The sequence below is a fragment of the Callorhinus ursinus genome, unplaced genomic scaffold (genome assembly GCF_003265705.2).
Source record: "Callorhinus ursinus isolate GAN/ISIS: 27379988/994484 unplaced genomic scaffold, GSC_fseal_2.0 scaffold3, whole genome shotgun sequence".
NCBI classification, from domain to species: Eukaryota; Metazoa; Chordata; class Mammalia; order Carnivora; family Otariidae; genus Callorhinus; species Callorhinus ursinus.
In genome coordinates, this window is record NW_027397065.1 from 5411391 (window position 1) to 5431462 (window position 20072).

The 20072-nt window shown below is 35.1% G+C and overlaps 1 protein-coding gene across 1 annotated transcript in view; it reads left to right on the plus strand.

Annotated features, from left to right (window-relative positions):
• The window catches only part of RASA1 (RAS p21 protein activator 1), a 104421-nt gene that overhangs the window by 65614 nt on the left and 18735 nt on the right, over nucleotides 1-20072 (plus strand). The window contains exons 9-13 of the mRNA XM_073887745.1: nucleotides 1819-1897; nucleotides 8498-8618; nucleotides 9847-10003; nucleotides 17821-17908; nucleotides 19900-19977. Coding sequence (XP_073743846.1) covers nucleotides 1819-1897; nucleotides 8498-8618; nucleotides 9847-10003; nucleotides 17821-17908; nucleotides 19900-19977 — 523 coding nt within the window. The remainder of the gene's footprint in view (nucleotides 1-1818; nucleotides 1898-8497; nucleotides 8619-9846; nucleotides 10004-17820; nucleotides 17909-19899; nucleotides 19978-20072) is intronic.

Sequence of the window (20072 nt, forward strand, 5' to 3'; positions counted from 1 at the left end):
AGTTGAGGTAGTGATGAGAAGGGAGAGGGAGGAAGGATTTTGGTCAGACCTTGAAGATTGCTAACATTTATCTAGGAGGTTCAAGGAGAGACATGGTTTTATTTATTAAGTATATTACTAAAATGAAAGTATCAGATATAGTATCTCTAGAAACTCACATTTATTTCACAGATGTATATTGAACATGTTTTAGTTTTCTGAGATGTAAACCTATCTGATTTTATATCTAAAACTTTCATGGAATGTCTAGGAAATTCTGGGTTGTTGTATCTCCCTTGACTGTTTCTTTAGGTATATCTGGGTAGAATATGAACTAAAGTAATTTTTAAAAAAAAAATCTTCTAAGTCCAGCTCATTGGTAAAAATATATCTGATTGGTTGTCACATACTTTTAAATTTGCTCTTGGGCAGTCTGAACCGTATTCCACAACAGTATCCTATTCTTTCAGCTCACGGACAAGAATTATATTGTAATGCTGAGATGCTCCACTGGATCAGTTGCATTTTATAGTTACTGAATCAGAAACCTTTGATATTTATTGTTTTTTATAGATTTACTGCTTTTTGCTCTGAAACACATAGTCATCTCTGAGGTGGTATCTGTCTTCAAATGTCTTCTTTTCTGATTTTCTTTTTTCTTTTAACATTTTTGGATTTATATGTGGTATTACATTTTTCCTTTAAACACTTATAACCCTCCTTGTCTTTTTTAACGTGAATACCTTTTTACTTGTCTCATTTTGTGCCCTTCCCCCTTGTGTAAAATGCTGCCTCTGGTATTTAGTTCATATCCATTCATACTTTTTTTCATTAATATTTTCAAGTCTTCTCTTTTGCTATTTTTAACATATTTGCTTTAATTTCATAGTATAGCAAAGACATTTTATCTTTGGAGACATAGATATGTATGTATATGTGTATATTTTTGGAGAGGGGTGTGCATATGTATATATATACATACGTATCTCTAAAGAATAAAACGTATATTTCAGTTCCATCATTAAGAGAACTGGAAAAAATCAAGTGGAAGGTTAAGCAAGATCTGTTTTGAGAAATGTTTCCTATCTGTCCGTAAAATAGCCATTCCTCCAGTATATTAAAGGGAAGTTTAAAAGTCTAGGATTTAAATATTCAGGACAATAAAATGGCCTACCGATCATACAGAAACACTTTTATATTGGAAAACTCATTATGCATGTTAAATATATATAATGTTAAAATATATAATGTTTTAATTTCATTTTAGTAAAATTTCCCAGATAGTAAGACTATTTTATAGCATTATTTATCAAATTCATCAATAAGCTTTCCCTGGGGTAGCGATAATCCTACATGTAAAATTAGCTCCTGGTCTTCTGTTTGTTTCTGCTTTTACTTGCTGTTAGTGTGTTTTATTATCTAACTTCATCTGATTGTTTGAAAGCAGAATGTGTGTTTTGATGATAAAAATTCTTAAAATCTACCTGAACTTGCTTTATAAATGCCATTTCTCTATCAGTTCTTTCTCAGTTCCTCAGAAATACTCTTTTTAAAAAAAAAAGGTAGACTTTTATTCTTTCCTTGCTTATACTAACTCTTTGAGTATGTGTATGCAAAATTGGGATCTCTGACTCCGGTATTCTGACCTGTAAATGAATTCTTGCTTTTCTAAAGTAATGTGACTATTATAATCATATATATTGATGTATTTGGGTTATATGCTTTTGAAAACACTTGCAAATACATAATCCTTGTTAACAGGGTCTTTGTGTATTTTCAAGATCTGCATTTTTTTTATAAGACAAATTATGTCAATGTTAGTAATTTTTATTTTAACAGCATTGGGGACATCATAGATCACTATCGAAAAGAACAGATTGTTGAAGGGTATTATCTTAAGGAACCTGTACCAATGCAGGTTAGTGTTGTTTTTCTTTTTGCAGTAATAAGCATTTTATCTTAAAATGCATTTTTGGTATATGTTTTATGCGCACATTCATGCATTTAAAATTGGATAAAATTTAAAACTGCTGTTATTCAGATTCTTTCAGAAAGTAAATTGTAAGAGAAACACTTAGTTTTTAATTATGTTGATTCTAGCCTTTGTGGCTTTTTGAGAATAGAAGCAGTGGTGGGACAGAAGTCGTGTTATATTGAGTCAAGGAATGAGCTTGTTGGAGGCAAAGGTGGAGATAGCAAGGATAAATCACAGCTGGGCTTACATAGGTGAGCTTGGTAAATAAAATAAAAATGAAATCTAAAAGAAGATATAGGGCTAAGAGGGGTTTAAACTTTTTCATTGTTTATTTGGCTATAGGTTTATGGTGAGAGAGTTTTGTGCATATCTGTATACTCTGCATAAAGCCACTAGTAGTGAGGAGAATGACAGTGGTGGGTGACATGGGGTAGTGGCAGTACCTGATGTACAAGGTCCTAGGGAAGGCAAGAGTGGCTAAAATCCCACAATATGAGAGGAAAGATTGGTCTTGAACAAGAGGGCCTGTTGAATATTAGCTGCTTAATGCATAGGGTATTGCTTAGTCTGTGTATTTCATATACTTTCTGAAGAGTGGTGGGCAAAGTTTGTAGCAGAGGTTAAGCAACAGATATTTCAAAAGAGAGATTAAGAATTTTCTATATGGAAAATGGAGGTATTGATACTCCAGGGACGTAAAGAAGGGTTTTTGGGTGCCCATCCAAACTTCCACAGTGACTGGTTATGTCTCTATTCCACAGTTTTTCATCCTCCTAACAAGTTAGTTTCAGATGGTTGTACCTGCTGTTCAGTGCAGTTGCTGAGGTGGGGATCATTATTCTGATGCTTAATATCAATTCAAGAATCATCATCATCTTGTCACACTTAATATAGCTTCATTTCCTCACACTTTTCTGGTGGAACGTATGGTCCACGAGAGCAGGGGTATTGCGTTGTGTTCTCAGTGCCTAGAGTAGCATCAGTGTTACTGAATGAACGACTGCTCTCCAGTAGGAAGCACCTACTTCACCCCCTCTGTGTTATCACTAATGTGTCTTAATCTCGTGCTTGTTGCTGTCTCCATGTCCATCCCTTCCTCTAGTCCTGTCTAGGCACTGCTAGTGTACGATCCATCTCAAGTTTCACTTTCTCCTTGACACCTTCCTGATAACCGTAGTCAGCCCTGATGTCCTGCTTTTGTTGGCAGTTCTGGCAGACACTGTTCACTATTCTACTCCATAGTAAAACAAACTTTTTTTTTTAAAGATTTTATTTATTAAATTTGACAGAGAGAGAGAGGGAGAGAACATAAGCCGGGGAGCGGCAGCCAGAGCAAGAGGGAGAACAGACTCCCCGTTGAGCAGGGAGCCCGATATGAGGCTCGATCCCAGGACCCTGGTATCATGACCTGAGCCGAAGGCAGACGCTTAGCGACTGAGCCACCCATGCACCCTCCCTCCCTTTTTTTTCTTTTAATCACGTAGTTTGGTACATGTTTTCTAGAAGCACTGCTCAGGGTCTTTTTATTAGGGGCCAGAGGTGCCTTTACGTCCAGATTCTGCCACTGTGTCCCACCGCTCTGTCCGGAATTCTAATTCACATTGGCTATTAGAGTTAATGATGGTTTTGTTCTAGAAGTCTACAGATTTTATTTTATTTGTCTACAAGTTAAGCCATGCGTCTTGAAATTGTGCTTAGAATTTTTATTTTAGAAAAATTTACTTTTTATTTATTTTTTTAAAATTTTTTTATTGTTATGTTAATCACCATACATTACATCATTAGTTTTTGATGTTAGAAAAATTTACTTTTTAGAAAAACTAGCACAATAAGCATTACTTGACATTAAAACTTTTTCGTACTTAAGTTATAAGGTTGTTTTAAGAATTACTTCAGACATATAATCTGCCGCACTCCCATGTTGCGGTTTCATAATTCAGCAAACCCCAAATTGTTGTCATTTGCAAAAGTGCCAATTAATGCTTTGAATACTTCAGAAGTAACTGATGCCAATTACAAAGCAATTTGATTACTACATAAAAACCATTAAATGCTATTTGACGTCTATTAATTAGGACCTGGAGTAAAAAAAGTTACTGTAGAAGTTTGGGAATCATATTACTTACCTATCCTTCCCAGCAGGATTCTATTACAGAACAGAAAGTGTAATAATAACCTTTTATTAATGGAAAAACTGATTAGCTCACTCCCCCTGAGGTGACTCTGCATACCCCCATTCAGAATAAGATGCTGGAGTGGAAAGAGCAGTCCTAGGTAGCTCTGCTTACTTTATGGAGCTAACACTTCTGGAGACAGACGTTAGAAGAGAAGGAGCCTTTTGAGACAATGCAGCCCACAATAAAATAGGCAACACTTTTTAAGCACTGTGTTTTAGACACAGTTCTTACTAGTTTATTTAATTTTCAACAACTTGATGAGGTCGCTGCTATACGATAGGGAAATTGAGATTGGAGAGGCTAATGACTTAGGGCATTGAGTCATCCTTGACTCTTCTTTCTCTCCTATGCTTTGTACCATACTGTCAGGAACATCATGCTGACTGCCTTTCAGATAAATGTACCACATGACCACTGTTAGAATCTGACTTTGGTCTCGCTGTTTCCATCTTTGCCCCTTAACACTGCACAACAGTCAGAGGGATCCATTTAAAATGTGAGTTGGATCATTTCACTCCTCTCTTTAATACTTGTACCTGTTCTACATTTCCTTCAGAGCAAAAGCCAAAGTCCTTAACAATGGCATTTCAGACCATAGATGTCATCTCTTTGGTCCTCTGCCTCTCTTTCTACCATCCTTCTCTCTCACTTGTCTCCACTCATACTGGCTTCTCTGCTGTTTTTTAAAATATGCCAGTCTGTCTCCTACTTTAGGATCTTTGCTTTAGCTGTTGACTCTGCCCAAAATGGTTTTTTTCTCAAATAGCCACATGTCCCATTATCTTACTTCTTTTGCTCAAAAATTAGCTTCACAGTGAGATTGACCCATACACCTTATTTAATACTGCCTCTTCCCCTACCCTGTAAAGCACTTACCATTTCTTAACATACAGTATGATTTATGTATTATGTTTATTATCCTTCCCTCATTAGAATGTAAGGTCTTTGAGTATAAGGATCTTGGATTTGTTCACTGATGTATCTCAAGAACTAGAACAGACCCTGGCACTCAACAAACATTTATTGAATTAAGTGTACGGGAACATTTAAGACTTCTCCAGAACTGTGTAGAGAGTAGGCCCTGAAGCTTTCCCTTTGTAATCCAGTGATTGCTGGAGTTTGGAAAGTTAAGTTCTGTCCTTGGCCATAGTGTCTTCTAATACGTTGGAATCCTTTAAAAGTTGTAGATAAGTATATCAGCTCCTACCGTAATATAATTTAGAAAAGAGTTACGGAGATCATCCTGAAATCAGATATTTAAATCCAAATATTAGTGTAGTTATGTCTTAAAGTACAAACTACAAATATGCCACATTCTGTAGCCAATACTAAATATTATCATTCTTATTTTTAAAGTATTTATTTGAGAGCGCGCGCGCGAGAGAGAGAACATGAGCTGGGGGAAGGCAGATGGAAAGGGAGAGGCAGACTCCCCTCTGAGCAGGGAGCCCAATGTGGGGCTCCATCCCAGGACCCTGGGCTTATGACCTGAGCTGAAGGCAGACGCTTAACTGACCAAGCTACCCAGGTGCCCCTAAATAGTATCCTTATTGGAATAAAAGACTGATAAGTACAAATCTATATAACCAGGAGAGTAGTCATCACTATTTATCATCTGGGTCCAGTGTATCCTTTTAAGTTTTTTATTCTTAAGTCATTTTAAGAATAATTCTTAGAAGTTGGAATAAAGGTATAGTCCAAAAAAGGTTATTAGAAAATTTAATAAGAATTTAAACATAGCAAACTCAGATGTTTTCCCATATTTCCTTGGTTATAAAGGCTTGAGATAAGCAGTTGTTAATCCACAATCCATGTCATGCATGGACCTGGAACATAATCCGTCTTGTAAATCCTAATTCCAGATTTCAGATACATCTCTAATTAATTCTTGCTGTATAATTACTCTGGTTATTCTTCCCACACTTTCACTGTCAGAATCCAGTACTGATTCCAGATGTAAATGTCTGTCTACTGGGTTTTAGTTTATGATTCTTGCTTTTAGTTCATGTACTTGAATTATCAAATGGAATAATTTTGAAAACTTGGATGGCTTATAATTTTGTTGGCAGAGTACAGTCTTCTTTGCTCCATAAGGGTAAAATATTTTTCTGTTTAGATTTTTAAACATCAGTTACAGTGATAAATATGGTGAATTTTAAAATTTCTACATTATGTTTCCTTCTACAGCCTTTGGATACAAAGTACCCTTTGTCCACTTACAAATCATATTAAGTAAATCTTGGGTGCACAAACATAAATTTATTTATTTTTATTTTTTATTTTATTTTTTTTAAAGATTTTATTTATTTATTTGAGAGAGAGAACGAGAGAGAGAGAGAGCACATGAGAGAGGGGAGGGTCAGAGGGAGAAGCAGACTCCCTGCCGAGCAGGGAACCCGATGCGGGACTTGATCCCGGGACTCCAGGACCATGACCTGAGCTGAAGGCAGTCGCTCAACCAACTGAGCCACCCAGGTGCCCACAAACATAAATTTAAAGAACCTTATTTCTTTTTAGCAAAACAGGACAGTCTAGATTTCGTGTCGCAAAATACTGCGTGATCGCATTCTTGCTATTAAATGACTGACTAGATAGAAACACTGTACGTATTCCCTCCCCTCCACTGCCTAGAAATCCACGTTTACTTAGTGTTTCTTGAGTTTGAGAAAGTTTAAGGATACTGTCATCTGAAGAATTGTAGTCTGAGATTTTTGCTTATCAAAAATCAATTTTATCATCACAGTAGATCACAAAGTGCTGCTGCCTCTTTGCATTCATCTTTTGATTCTTTTAATAATTGTCAGACGTCTTCGTATGTCAATTTTTTTCTCTTTGATATTAGCGGAAAATCAAGAGCTCTGGGCTGTGTTCAATGAAAGCTAGTAAAAAGATAACATAGATGGGCTTTTATACTTTTTTGAAAGATGCTGCAATACTTGGCAACACAGTTAAAAAAAAACAACAAAGGGTGATGCAATAGAGATAGTTTATTTCACTCTTGCATCATCTTGTAAGCTAACGGTTGACAAACTTTTCTATAAAGGGCCAGATAATAAATATTTTAGGTTTTGCAGGCCTTCAGTCTCCATCTCAGCTGCTAAACTCTGCCTCTGTAGTGAGAAAGCAACCACAGACAAAACATAAAGGAATGAGTGGGGGTGTGTTTTGATAAAACTTTCTGTCTACCACCAGGCAGTGGGCTGGATTTGGCGCCTGTGCCATGGTTTGCCAACCCCTGCTCTTTAGCATACTTGAGAAGTAATTGTTGAATAATGATGAAATGATTCCTAGGATGATGAAATAGCAGAATGTTTCAAGATAGAGGAAAAATATGATTTATGAAAATCTTATATCTTGGATTTATAAAAGGATCAGATGAACCCATGAAGTCTCTAAGAAAACAGTCATAAAATATTCATCCTAGCAAATAGTAAGAACTGCTCAAAAGAGAAACTTAAGAAACTGAAATTGAATCCAGTGGATCCCAATGCTAATATCAATGACTGATTTATTTTGGAAAGATCATTGTAAAGACACTCTTCTCTTTATATTCTTCCTGACATCAGAATTCTTTTTGTTACTTGGGAGGATTTAGCAGTTAAGACACATGCATCCATTCCTAAAAGTCAGAGTTATGTAAAACCACGAAATAAAAATCACAAGGTTATGGGAAGGGGTACAACACTCAAAGAACCTCATCAGTAACACATAAAGATAAGAACCTAATAAAATGACGCATAGTTTTTATATATGCTAAATGGTTAAGAAATATTTACTACAATAAATATGGCACTTTACCTTGAAAAAGACCTGAAGTTTACTTGTCAAAGAGGCTGTCAGGGTTGTGATTATTGTAAAGTGGTAGAAGGATTATTTGAAATCAGATGGTGTTCTAACACCAGGTGTGAATGGATGGGTGAGGCATATAATGCTTGGTGAATTGAGAGGGTTGTGAGGTATTGGAGGTGTGTTTTGTATATTCCCATGCATCTCCTCTATCAGCTGGGTGCCATTTTCTGCATTCACCTCGTGCTTCTCAAAGACATACTGTGCATAAGCAAACAGGAATTGGTTTTATGCTTAAATTGGTTCCCAATTTATCAGTTCTGTTGGGACAAATTCATGTTGTCAGTGTTAATTGCTATAACACAATGAGGCAATGTAACAAAACTGTATTTTTGAGACTTTCTTTGGAAAGCAAAGGATCTCTTAATATATGTTACATTATTTAGAATTTAGCCTTAAAAACGTTATTTAAATGTTGTAGACACACACAAACCTGGCTTTTAATTAGTAATTCAGTAGATTTTATTTAATTTCCATCAAGAATTCATGACGTAATTTTAATATTTTTAAAAATTCACAGGATCAAGAACAAGTACTCAATGATACAGTGGATGGCAAGGAAATCTATAATACAATTCGTCGAAAAACAAAGGATGCCTTTTATAAAAATATTGTTAAAAAAGGTTATCTTCTAAAAAAGGGTAAGTATTAACTTTAAAGATTTAATTCCAGTATTTTCCATTAATATTTAGTAGAAACATTGTAAATATTGGGCACAAAACTTCCCATTGATGTATTTAATAAGTTGTTTTGACATGAATTATTAATAATTGACCCTTGTTTAAAGCTTTATATTTAAGTATCCTTCAAAATCTAGGCTAGGATAAAGAAGATGTAGTGTACCCATACAATGGAATACTACTCAGCCATCAAAAAATTGAAGTCTTGCCATTTGCAACGACGTGGATGGAACCTAGAGGGTATTATGCCAAGCAAAGTTAAGTCAATTAGAGAAAGATAATTATCATATGATCTCACTCATATGTGGAATTTAAGAAACAAAACAGAGGATCGTAGGGGAAGGGAGGGAAAAATAAAACAAGACGAAATCAGGGAGACAAACCATAAGAGACTGTTAATCATAGGAAACAAACAGGGTTGCTGGAGGGGAGGGAGGTGGGGGGATGGAGTAACTGGGGGATGGACATTAAGGAGGTCATGTGATGTAATGAGCACTGGGTATTATATGACTGATGAGTCAATGACCTCTGCCTCTGAAACTAATAATATATGTTAATGAATTGAGTTTAAATAAAAAAAATCTAGGTATATTAAGTCCACATTTTCAAGCAGAGTTTCATGAAACAAGCTTACATATTTCCAAGTATGTCTTGCATTCTTGAGGTCAGTTCCAGTGCAAGGTATTTGGTTCTTTGCCCCCTCTCTACCCCATACTTCATTATTATTTTTCTTTTTTAAAGAGAGACTTCTAATGACACTTGTCACATTCATTGTTTTGATATTTCTGTTTTATAGACTTGCCTCAATTTAATATTAAGAAATGTTAAGGGGTTGGTTGTTAGGGTGTGGGGTGATAGAGTAGTTTCTTGTGATTAAAAAGGAATTACTCCTAAGCAAGAATTTTAAAGATTTTATCTTTGTGAAACTTTAAAAGATATAGTTATGGTACCATTGTCATTTACTTTGTGATTCATTAAAACAAGCAGTCTAACAAAAGACGTTTTTCTTCTACAGATAAATTTAATAGGCATTTTCTCATTTTGTAAGGATTGGTATGTTACTGATAAAGCTTTGGAATAAAAATGGAATATGATTTTTATTTTCAGCAACAATTTTATGATTTTAATATATATATGACTTCATAGTTTATCATTTGGCTAAGGGAAAGCACTTTTTTTTTTTTAACAGGCAAAGGAAAACGGTGGAAAAACTTATATTTTATCTTAGAGGGCAGTGATGCCCAACTTATTTATTTTGAAAGTGAAAAACGAGCTACCAAACCAAAAGGATTAATAGATCTCAGTGTATGTTCTGTCTATGTTGTTCATGATAGTCTCTTTGGCAGGTAAGAAATTGGTTTCCTATTTCTTTCTGGAATTGTTTTAATAATAAAATAGTGTGGATATGTTCAGATCATTTTTCAAAGTATAGCCAATGGATTTTTGAGAGTCCTAAAATAATCTGACATCTAAAATGTCAGATTTAGTTTCTAGGGTAGTTTCTGTTTTCCTTATTTATTTTTGACTAACTGGTGCATGAAATTCCACTTTTGTATTACATAGAAATCATAAAAGATGACCTGTATATAGCATGTTTCCTCCCTCCCTTACCACCAGTCTTTTGAGTGACTGACTTTGAGTCTTGTCCTCTTTCCCATTTTATCACATTCTCTCTTAACTCATTGCATCTGGTAGTACTGAGTACACTCAGTTGTATTATTAACTTGATAGGCAGGTTCCTAAAAGAAAATTTGACATTAAGAATCCTAATATAAAAATAATTGCTTCAGTAGGGAAAAGGGGAGTATTTCAAATTTGGAGTCAAAACATTTTTTCTTACATTAATTTCAAAGTTTTTCAAAAAATAAATATAAATGTATAAACTAAAGGTGAATCCTGATCATCACAAGGCACATTCAACTCTTGATTACTTCTAATTTTTTGATCAGGAACAATGGCCTTTTCTTTACCTTTCACCATCAGTATTATTAATAATCCATTCTAGAGTCTTTATAGATAAACTTACCATTTTTATTACATATTGGTATTAATAAAACAAGGCAATTAAAAACAAATGTTTTACAACTTTTTCTGCTGCAGGATGGCATTTCTACTAAGCAAGTCTAGCTTTATCCTGTTTAAGTTCAGGAATCTTCAACACAAATAACTGTAGAACATACAAAACCTTGTCATTTCTTTTCTCCAGACTTTGTTTAGGACATCACATTGGTGTTACTTGTAATTTTAATAGTCAGTTTTTTTAAGTGGTCAAGGTTTGAGAATTGCTGAATTGAACACATAGTTTATCCTTAAAGTAGGGCTTTTTGAAATCTCTGCCAGTGTTTATATTCTGAATCACTAAGAGGGAATTATAATATGAAGTATTTCATGAATCCTTTGACCTTGATAACGCCCCCCACCTTTTTTTCAAACACTTCCTAATATCTCATAAAAACAGCTGTTCAAAAAACAAGCAAAAATTTTTTGGGTAAGAGGATTTCCTAAATTTTGATTTTCCTTCCTTAACAATATGAGAATCTTGACCTTCGGGTGTGGTTAGATCAGGCCTCTGGCTGCTTTTCTTTTCATCTTTCTGCTCTGCCTGCCTTTGTGTGTTCTCAATTATTCCTCACAAAACAGCTTCCTTCATGGTAGCAAAGTGGTATAAGTACCCGGGGAAGGAAAAAATAAGCATTCCCTCCAGTAATGATAGAAAATCCTGAGAAAGCACTATTGCACCACCTCTCAGTGTGTAGTCCTGGCTTCCCTGAAGTAACAAAGGAGTGGGATTACCTTCATAAACGGAGGCCATTGGGTGTCCAAGCCCTGTTGTTGCTGAAGATGATCCCACCGAAATAGTGAGGCTGCTTTGTATTCTCTGTGGGAGAGGGAAATGGATGTTGGGGAGACAACCACACTATTCACCACTAAACATGGTTTATTTGTGCTTTGAATAGCTGCAAGGGGGGAGAGATTTTGGGGACAAGCTTACTGAAATAAGGAATATGAAATAGGTGGTTCTTAAGCTGAGTCTTGGAAGATGGGTATAAGTTCATTTAAATAATTAGATCAGAGCTTTCCCAACCCATGTGCCACGAATAGGCTATGGGTGTCCCTTGAGATATTGGTGGTTATAAAAATGTTACTGTAATAAAAATATTAAGTGTTTTAAATTTCAACATTTCATTATTGTAAAATGTATCAGGGAGGTCTTCAAAAAAATGTAACTTCAGATTTTTTTAGATATTTAGATTGTTTTTCATTGTTACTTCTTTGATTGGCTTTAATGTATAGATATTTTCCCACCATCAAGGGCAGTTTGGTGATTAAAGCTGGAAAGTCATTAAAGTCACAAGATAAAAACGGTAGCCTTAATTTAAAAATTCAACCTATTAATTAGGCCACTTAAGAAATGTATTGGGAGAGGCGCCCGAGTGGCTCAGTTGGTTAAGTGACTGCGTTCAGCTCAGATCATGATCGTGGAGTCCTGGGATCGAGTCCCACATCTAGCTCCCTGCTCAGCAGGGAGACTGCTTCTCCATCTGACCCTCCTCCCTCTCATGCTCTCTGTGTCTTATTCTCTCTCTCTCAAATAAATAAAATCTTAAAAAAAAAAATGTATTGGGATAACTAAATCCGGTAAATCTTCTCTTCCTCAGCCTAAATATTTTGCATATAAATTGAGTAAATCAGTGGGGCCAGGCACATTGTGTTGCACCATACCACTAAAGAACTGTTAAGTTTTAAATAAAAGTCCCTCTGCCCCTGTAGGTTCCCCTCCCAGTCCCCTCCTTTACATAGATCTGTTCCTACAGTATCAGATTATACTTGGGAAGCTTGTTAGGAGATCTTGGAATTAATAGCTAAAGCTAAAGCCAAAATGCTTCACACGGAGTTGGAGAATTTGCTTGTTGAGTCAGTCTGCATGGAAATTGCCCATTGTATGTTTGAAGCCAAAGAAATAGAAGAGATACTATTTTCAAATAGTATTAGATTGTGTTCGATAGTATTATCAGTAAATGCATTGGTGAATCAAATGATAGGCTGTATACAGATCCAGAGATTACATTTTTCACTGTACACTGATGAATCTACAAAATTAGAGAAATACTTGGAAGTAAATTGTTGGTCATTCAAGGAAGTACCAAAAGAAGTTATTAAAGATAAAGTATTCAAAACAGTAAATGAATGCTTTGAAACAAAGAAGATACTGTAGAAATAGTATTTAAGTTTATGATCAATGATGAAGTTTCATGATAGGAACATTTAAAGGTTTTACATCAAAAATTCATTCTGGAAAATAAGCAATACAGAGAGACTCTTACATGTAAAAGTCTGTTTGTAGATCACAATTCCACATGAAATATTATAAAATGGAGTCTAATAAAATGGAAGTTGCTTCAGTTGCACATGTTTTCAGTTTTATGGGAGGAAATGGGATCAGAATACCACTGTACTGTTTGATACCAGAGTCTGTAAGCTGTCCAAAAGAAGAGTTTTGCTGAAGTTTATGATCTACAAGAAAAAAACTTATTGGCGAATGATTTGCACTTTACAGATTAGTTGAAGAATGGGTAAACTTCCTCAGAATTAGAAGTACAACACAAAAATATATTAATATGCCCTGATAGCTTATAGATTCAAAGCAGAAATTCAACTTTGGAAAAAGGTTAAAAATGATCCCCTAGTGATACTTAAAATTTGAATAACAAGAATCTTAAAAGAGTTACTAAGACTAATAAAAGTACATCTGTGTAAATTTGGGTGGGGGAGAAAAGCTGTAACATTATTTTTGACATACTTTCTATGAACAGGCACTAGTGGACTGAAAAACCAGTTTACAGTATCAAAATATCAAAAAGAAAGGTCAGTGTTACACTTGCCAATTAAAATGACTGCTAGAGTTAAAGAACAGGTCTTTTAATGTGGTTTAAAGAGACTGAATTATTCCTCTTATGCTTAAGATCAAGAAAGGAGTTTCAGGAAGCAGAAAAGCGGTAAATATACATTTACCATTTGCTACAGGATCACAGCTTCTTGTGCAGAGTCTCTTGTTGAAGATGGCTTTTAAGACTCTGATATTGTATTTAATGATACCAAGTCTAAACCTGGTATGAAAAGGTTATGTTCATGGGAACTAAGGTACAAGTCTTTTATTTTAAAGAACTGAGTTTTTTCCAAAGTATGACAGTTTAACATCAACTGTATTTTTGAGGGCCTTACTATGCAAGAGTTGGGAAGTACCAAGAAAGAGCAGATCCCAAGAAAAACACAATCAGCAAAGTATATTTCAAGGAAGTGAACAGACCCCTCTACCAGATAGTAGGACTAATGAAAAATAGGTTGACGTCAAATTATATATCATAGAATGCAAATATCATAGTATGAAGGGGGAAATTGTGGATGAATGCAGTTATCTTTTTCTTTGAAATATATGGCTAGTGCTGAATATTTCTTGCTTTGTGTATGTATAGAACCCAACACACTGACTGACCTGCATTTGAATGAAATGTAATGTGAAAATTAACAGCACCTTGCAACAGAGGTGAATGGCCTGCTTGCTCTCTGGCCATGGTGAAGCAACGTTTGGATAGCATTGCTCATTTGCCTGTTTTCCTGAATGGCTCTAGCTGCACAGCTATGCAATTTTTCCAGATTATTTTCAGTATTAAGAGGTCGCTAAGTACTTTATTTCTTTATATTAAACTTCTAACTTTTAATACTGCTTTACTTTAAATATAATCATTTCAGAAGCACAGGTTGAAAGACATTTCAGTGATAGAGTTACCATAGTGAATATTTATGTAGGAATGTTTGTACCTTTTCATAGGCTGAATCTCATTGTGGCAGTATTTATTTTCATTTAAGAACAGTGTTTTTGCTGGATATTAAATTTTAGGTTGACAATTTCTTTCGGTGTTTCAAAGATTTATTTATTTACTTATATATTTATTTATGAGGGAGAGTGAGAGACTGAGAGACTTGAGTAGGGGGAGGGGCAGAGGGAGAAGCAGACTCCCTGTGGAGCAGGGAGCCCGATGCGAGGGTCGATCCCAGGGCCCTGGGATCATGACCTGAGCCAAAGGCAGATGCTTAACTGACTGAGCCACCCAAGTGCCCTTCTTTCAGCATTTTAAAGAATGTTTTCTGCCTCCCACCTTTTTCGTTTGTTTCTGATTATTTCTCTTTTAGAGATAATACATCTTTTTTTCTCTTTGAGGTGTACAGTATTTCATCTTTCTCTGGTTGCTTTGAGATTTTTCTTTAGATTTTTAGCAGTTAAACAAAAATGTGCCTACTATAAATTTTCTTTAAAAAACCTTATCCTAATATTTGCAGAACTTCTTCAATTTGATGCCCGAGGTCTTTTGTGAGTTTTAGAAAAGTCTTGGTTACTATCTCTTTAAACAGTTCTTCTGCCACATTTTCTTTCATCTCCTGTGATTCATGTTACATGTTATATCTTTTTTAAAGATTTATTTAGAGAGAGAGAGAGGGTAGGGACAGAAGGAGAGGGAGAGTGAGAGAGACTCTCAAGCAGATTCCCCACTGAGGGCAGAGCATGACACAGGGCTTGATAGCATAACCTGAGCTGAGATCAAGAGTCAGGTGCTTCACAGACTGAGCTACCCAGGCATCCCAGCGTGTTGTATCTTTTACTAGGTCCCTTGTACCTATTATATAGTTTTCTATGTTTTCCATAATTTTTTCCTTCTTGTGCCCTAGACTGGATATTCTGATTTGTCTTCCAGTTCACTAATACACTCTTCTGCAGTTAAATGCATTTCTTGAGGTCTTAATTTTATTAATTACATTTTTCAATTTAGAGTTTCCATTTGATTCTTTTATAGATGTAATTAGCTGGCAAAATTATCTATTTTGTTACCTATTTTCTTAAACCTTTTAATTACAGTTACTTGAAAGTTGTATCTAACAATATCTGGATTATATGTAGGTCTTTCCCCTTCATCTGTTTTCTTAGATTGGCTTTTCAGTCGTTTGATCATGATTCCTGTGATATCTACTTATGTTTGACTGAATGGTGGACATTGTGTATGAAAAACTAGAAGCTATGGATAATGTTATTGCCTCCAGAAAGGACTGTTCTTCTGCCAAATAAGTCCCCTCAGGGATCAAATGGAGGTATTGGTGAAGGCTGTTCTATTTTCTGGTTTGCCCTTATTTTGAAGGCATGGGTAGGGTTCTCAGATGAAAGCCTTCTCTTTTAAAGGCCCTAAAGTCATTTGTCTCTCCTAGCAGTATGAAACTGCTGAATGTGCTGGTTAGTTTATGGGCCTCTTAGATGCTGCTTCCTTCAGCTAGGCTTCTCAGCTTCTTGCCCGGTGCAGCTTAGGAATTGGCAAATGCATTTGAAAGGGAGAGCTGTGGAGAATTTCAGGCTCTCCCACTATGATCTTGGCCTCTCAAGTCTTAGTTGCTCTGGTTGTTCACCAGTGATTTCGAACAGTTGTTTTTTGTTTTATTTATATTTCATGGAGCCAGAAAGGCCAGTCTGATTCAAGCCACTTGGAGAAGCTGAAGTTTCCAATTTGTACTTGTATTATTTTATAGCATTCTCAAAGCATGATAGGATGGTTTTTTAATAAATATTAAGCTTGTACTCTGGGTATTTTGCTGTAGCCTCCTAACACTGAAGTAAAAGATATCATCTGATTAATGCAAGAAATAGGAAAAACATTTATTGAGTTTTGAGTTTCAAAAACATGAAGGTCCTTATTTATTTATTATTAAAGATTTTATTTATTTGAGAGAGAGCGGGAGAGAGCACAGCAGGGTGAAGGGCAGAGGGAGAAGCAGACTCCCTGCTGAGCAGGGAGCCCGATGTGGGACTCAGTCCTGGGTCTCTGGGATCATGACCTGAGCCAAAGGCAGACGCTCAACTAGCTGAGCCACCCAGGTGCCCCAGCCCTTATTTATTTATTTTTTATTATGTTCAGTTAGCCAGCATCATTAGTTTTTGATGTAGTGTTCAACAATTCATTGGTTGCGCATAACACCCAGTGCTCATCACAACACGTGCACCCCTTAACACCCATTACCTGGTTACCCCATCTTCCCACCCCCTCCCTTCTGAAACCCTCAGTTTGTTTCCTGGAGTCCAGAGTCTCTCATGGTTTGTCTCCCTCTCTGATTTCTTCCCCTTCAGTTTTCCCTCCCCTTCCACTATGGTCCTCCCTGCTACTCCTTATGTTCTATGTTTGGGTGAAACCATATGATAATTGTCTTTCTCTGCTTGACTTATTTCACTTAGCGTAATCCCCTCTATTTCCATCCATTTCGATGCAAATGGTGGGTATTCATCCTTTCTGATTGAGTAACTTAATTCCATTGTATATATGTACCACATCTTCTTTATCCATTCATCTGTTGAAGGGCATCTTGGCTCCTTCCACAGTTTGGCTATTGTGGACATTTCTGCTGTTAACACTGGGGTGGCCCTTATTAAACATCTTATAATCATTTTCAAGTCTGGTTGGAAATACAACAAACACATCTTCAAAAAAAAAAGATGTAAACTACTAATGTACTTCTAAGTCAAATGAATTCTAGTATGGTGCATACTGTTGGAGGACAAGAATAAATATGTACTGTATACCACTGTTGGGTTATTTAATCATCAGAACAAGCATATGTGTGAGCAGATGATGTTTCCATTTTAACAGATGAGGAAAAATGGTCAGTTGTAAAAAAAAAAATTTGAAAATAGATAAAAATAGGTTTTAAAAAATCACCCACAGTCTACCTGTGAGAGATAACCACTAAGAACATTTTTGGTCTAAGTACATGTCTAGTCTTTTTCTAGCACTTATAAATGTATAATATATATTATGAAGTAATGAGTTAGTAACATTTTGCTTTAAAAAGTGTTTAGATTAGCTATATGCAGTTCTAGCTTAAAACATTTTTAAACTTTGAAGGATTGATAAAATTCCAGGGGTGCTGACAAAAAGTCTTTTAGAATATACGCAGCTGATGTTTTCTTTTCAGTGATGATCTGGACAATGGAGTATTGGTTCTCTAAATTAGGAATTAATGTCAATTGATACACATTATATAATTATATGTTGTGATTTTTTTAAGTTGGTGTGTTTTAATACTTTTTGTTAAGCTTCCTAATGACTTTTCTGTTTATATTTTAAAGGCCAAACTGTTTTCAGATAGTGGTTCAGCACTTTAGTGAAGAACATTACATTTTTTACTTTGCAGGAGAAACTCCAGAACAAGCAGAGGTAAGTTAATTGTTTTCTCAACTATTGCAAACCTTTATTTAGCTCATGTTTTCTTTTTAACTAAGAAACTATTGCATATGTGATAAAGTAATAAAAAGGAAGACTGAAATCTAATCATCTTTTTATTTCAAGGAATGAGAACTCTGATGTGTAAATTTTTTTTGAAAGAAATGCAGGAAAAAACTCAGTGAAGGGCTATTAGGAATGAAAATGCCATTTTAAACTGACCTTTAAATACTGTATGATGTTGAGTCCAACTGAGAATGCTCATTTAAAATCCTCTCTGCAGAAAGGTTATAGAGATTCTCAGTACAATTGAAAGGTAAGCCAGTTAGTTTTGCTAACAAACATTGTTACTCTTTACTGGTTGAACTTCATGTCTAAAAATAGAAGTTCAGTCATCAAAAATAAAAGTATTTTAGGAATTTTCTATTTTTCTCTAGGGCTTCATGTGATGTCTACTTTCAGCACTAGGCAATGATCCATGTGCAATGCCCTTCTTAAAATTTCTATTAAATTTTAAGCATTGCTGTGATGAGAGAATGTTTTCCAAAAGCTCTTTTTAAAAATACTTTGATTTCTTTGAACCATAATATTTCAGAGGTGTTTACTGGTACAAATACAGTGATACTTCTTCTGCTTATACTCTACGGGAAGAATCTGAAGGTGGTTAAGAGGTCAAAGAAAACAACTTTGTTGTAAATAGAAGATAATTTGCCAACTCTGGATGTGAGGCAGAAGTTCTTAAAACTGGATCCTGGCATGCGTCCCTGATTCATAAATTATGACAATATCTTAGACTCTAGAATTGATGACTGAGCCACATTAAGTTTTATGGTTCCCAAGTGAATGTCATGTTTCAAATCTTTGCAAAACATTTCAAATAAATATTATTAACATATAACACACAAAAAGCCTTGTTTTGTGGGTATTATACACAAATATTTAGATGCAAAAAGTAGAGTTCAAAGCATTTAGATAACATATATGTATGTGTATATATTTTTAATGCTAGAAATTGAGTTAGGAAAGAAATTTAAACTTCAGTTTCCTGTCCACCAATTATTTCATCAGATTCCCTTTTGGTAAATAAAGATGTGTTATATACCTTAATGACATTTCAGTATAAATAGAACATTTTTTTTGTTGTATTTATATATAAACTTTACATATTCTTTATTTTCATATACCACTTAAAGTCCAAAAATACCATTGGTATTTCCAGTTTTGTTACTTTGGTAGCCTTTGGGATCTGTGGTTACTCTCTTCTATTTCTAAAAGCTATGGTAATTGATTAGGTCTTAATTTGTTCTGTAAAGATGTCCTCTAAACATTCAGAGTTCAGACTGAAATAGTCAGCAAGCTAAAGATATAACTGAGTAAAGCAGTAGTGCAGAGCTTTGTGGAAATAAGCCAAAGATTAGATTTATTTTTGATAAACCTAAGACTGTTCTCGCCTTTCTCCAGTCCACTAGATAAACATTTAAAAATACAGCTTCAATTTAATTTAATATTAGCCTAAAAATTGTTTTGAATCTAATGTTTTGAATCTAAGGCTTACAGATAACCCAGATCCCCTTACACATTTCTACCTATATCATGGTCTAAGGTAAGATTAGGTGCTAGTCATCAAGTCAGTCATCATGTGATCAGTTGGTTTTGCAGTCAGTCCTCCTTTCACAAAATAGAACTGCTTAATAACTTCACGTGGATTTTACTTTTTGGCTAATTAATGGTCCCTCATGGCATACTTAAACATTAATTTAGGGATTCAACAGAAATACAATTTTAAGGATGATTATAATTGTTTTGGTCATTGCTTTATTTTATGGAGCCCCCAATATATTAAAGTGCAGCATACCCTGAGTATAGAAATGACAGTCTGGAGCAGGAAAGGACTGCTGAACTTGGAGAAAAAAAAAAAGAACCCTGATGATTGGAAACTGAATAAACTATTGTGTATTTCTTTGACATGCTGTTATTTTTTGTAGGACTGGATGAAAGGTCTGCAGGCATTTTGCAATTTACGGAAAAGTAGTCCAGGGACATCTAATAAACGCCTGCGTCAGGTGAAATTTAATTTTCTTTGATTTGATGTTGTCACGTTTCGCTTTATTACTTTGCTCTTTATTTCTTTCAGAACTGTTTTGGGCTACATTTCAAA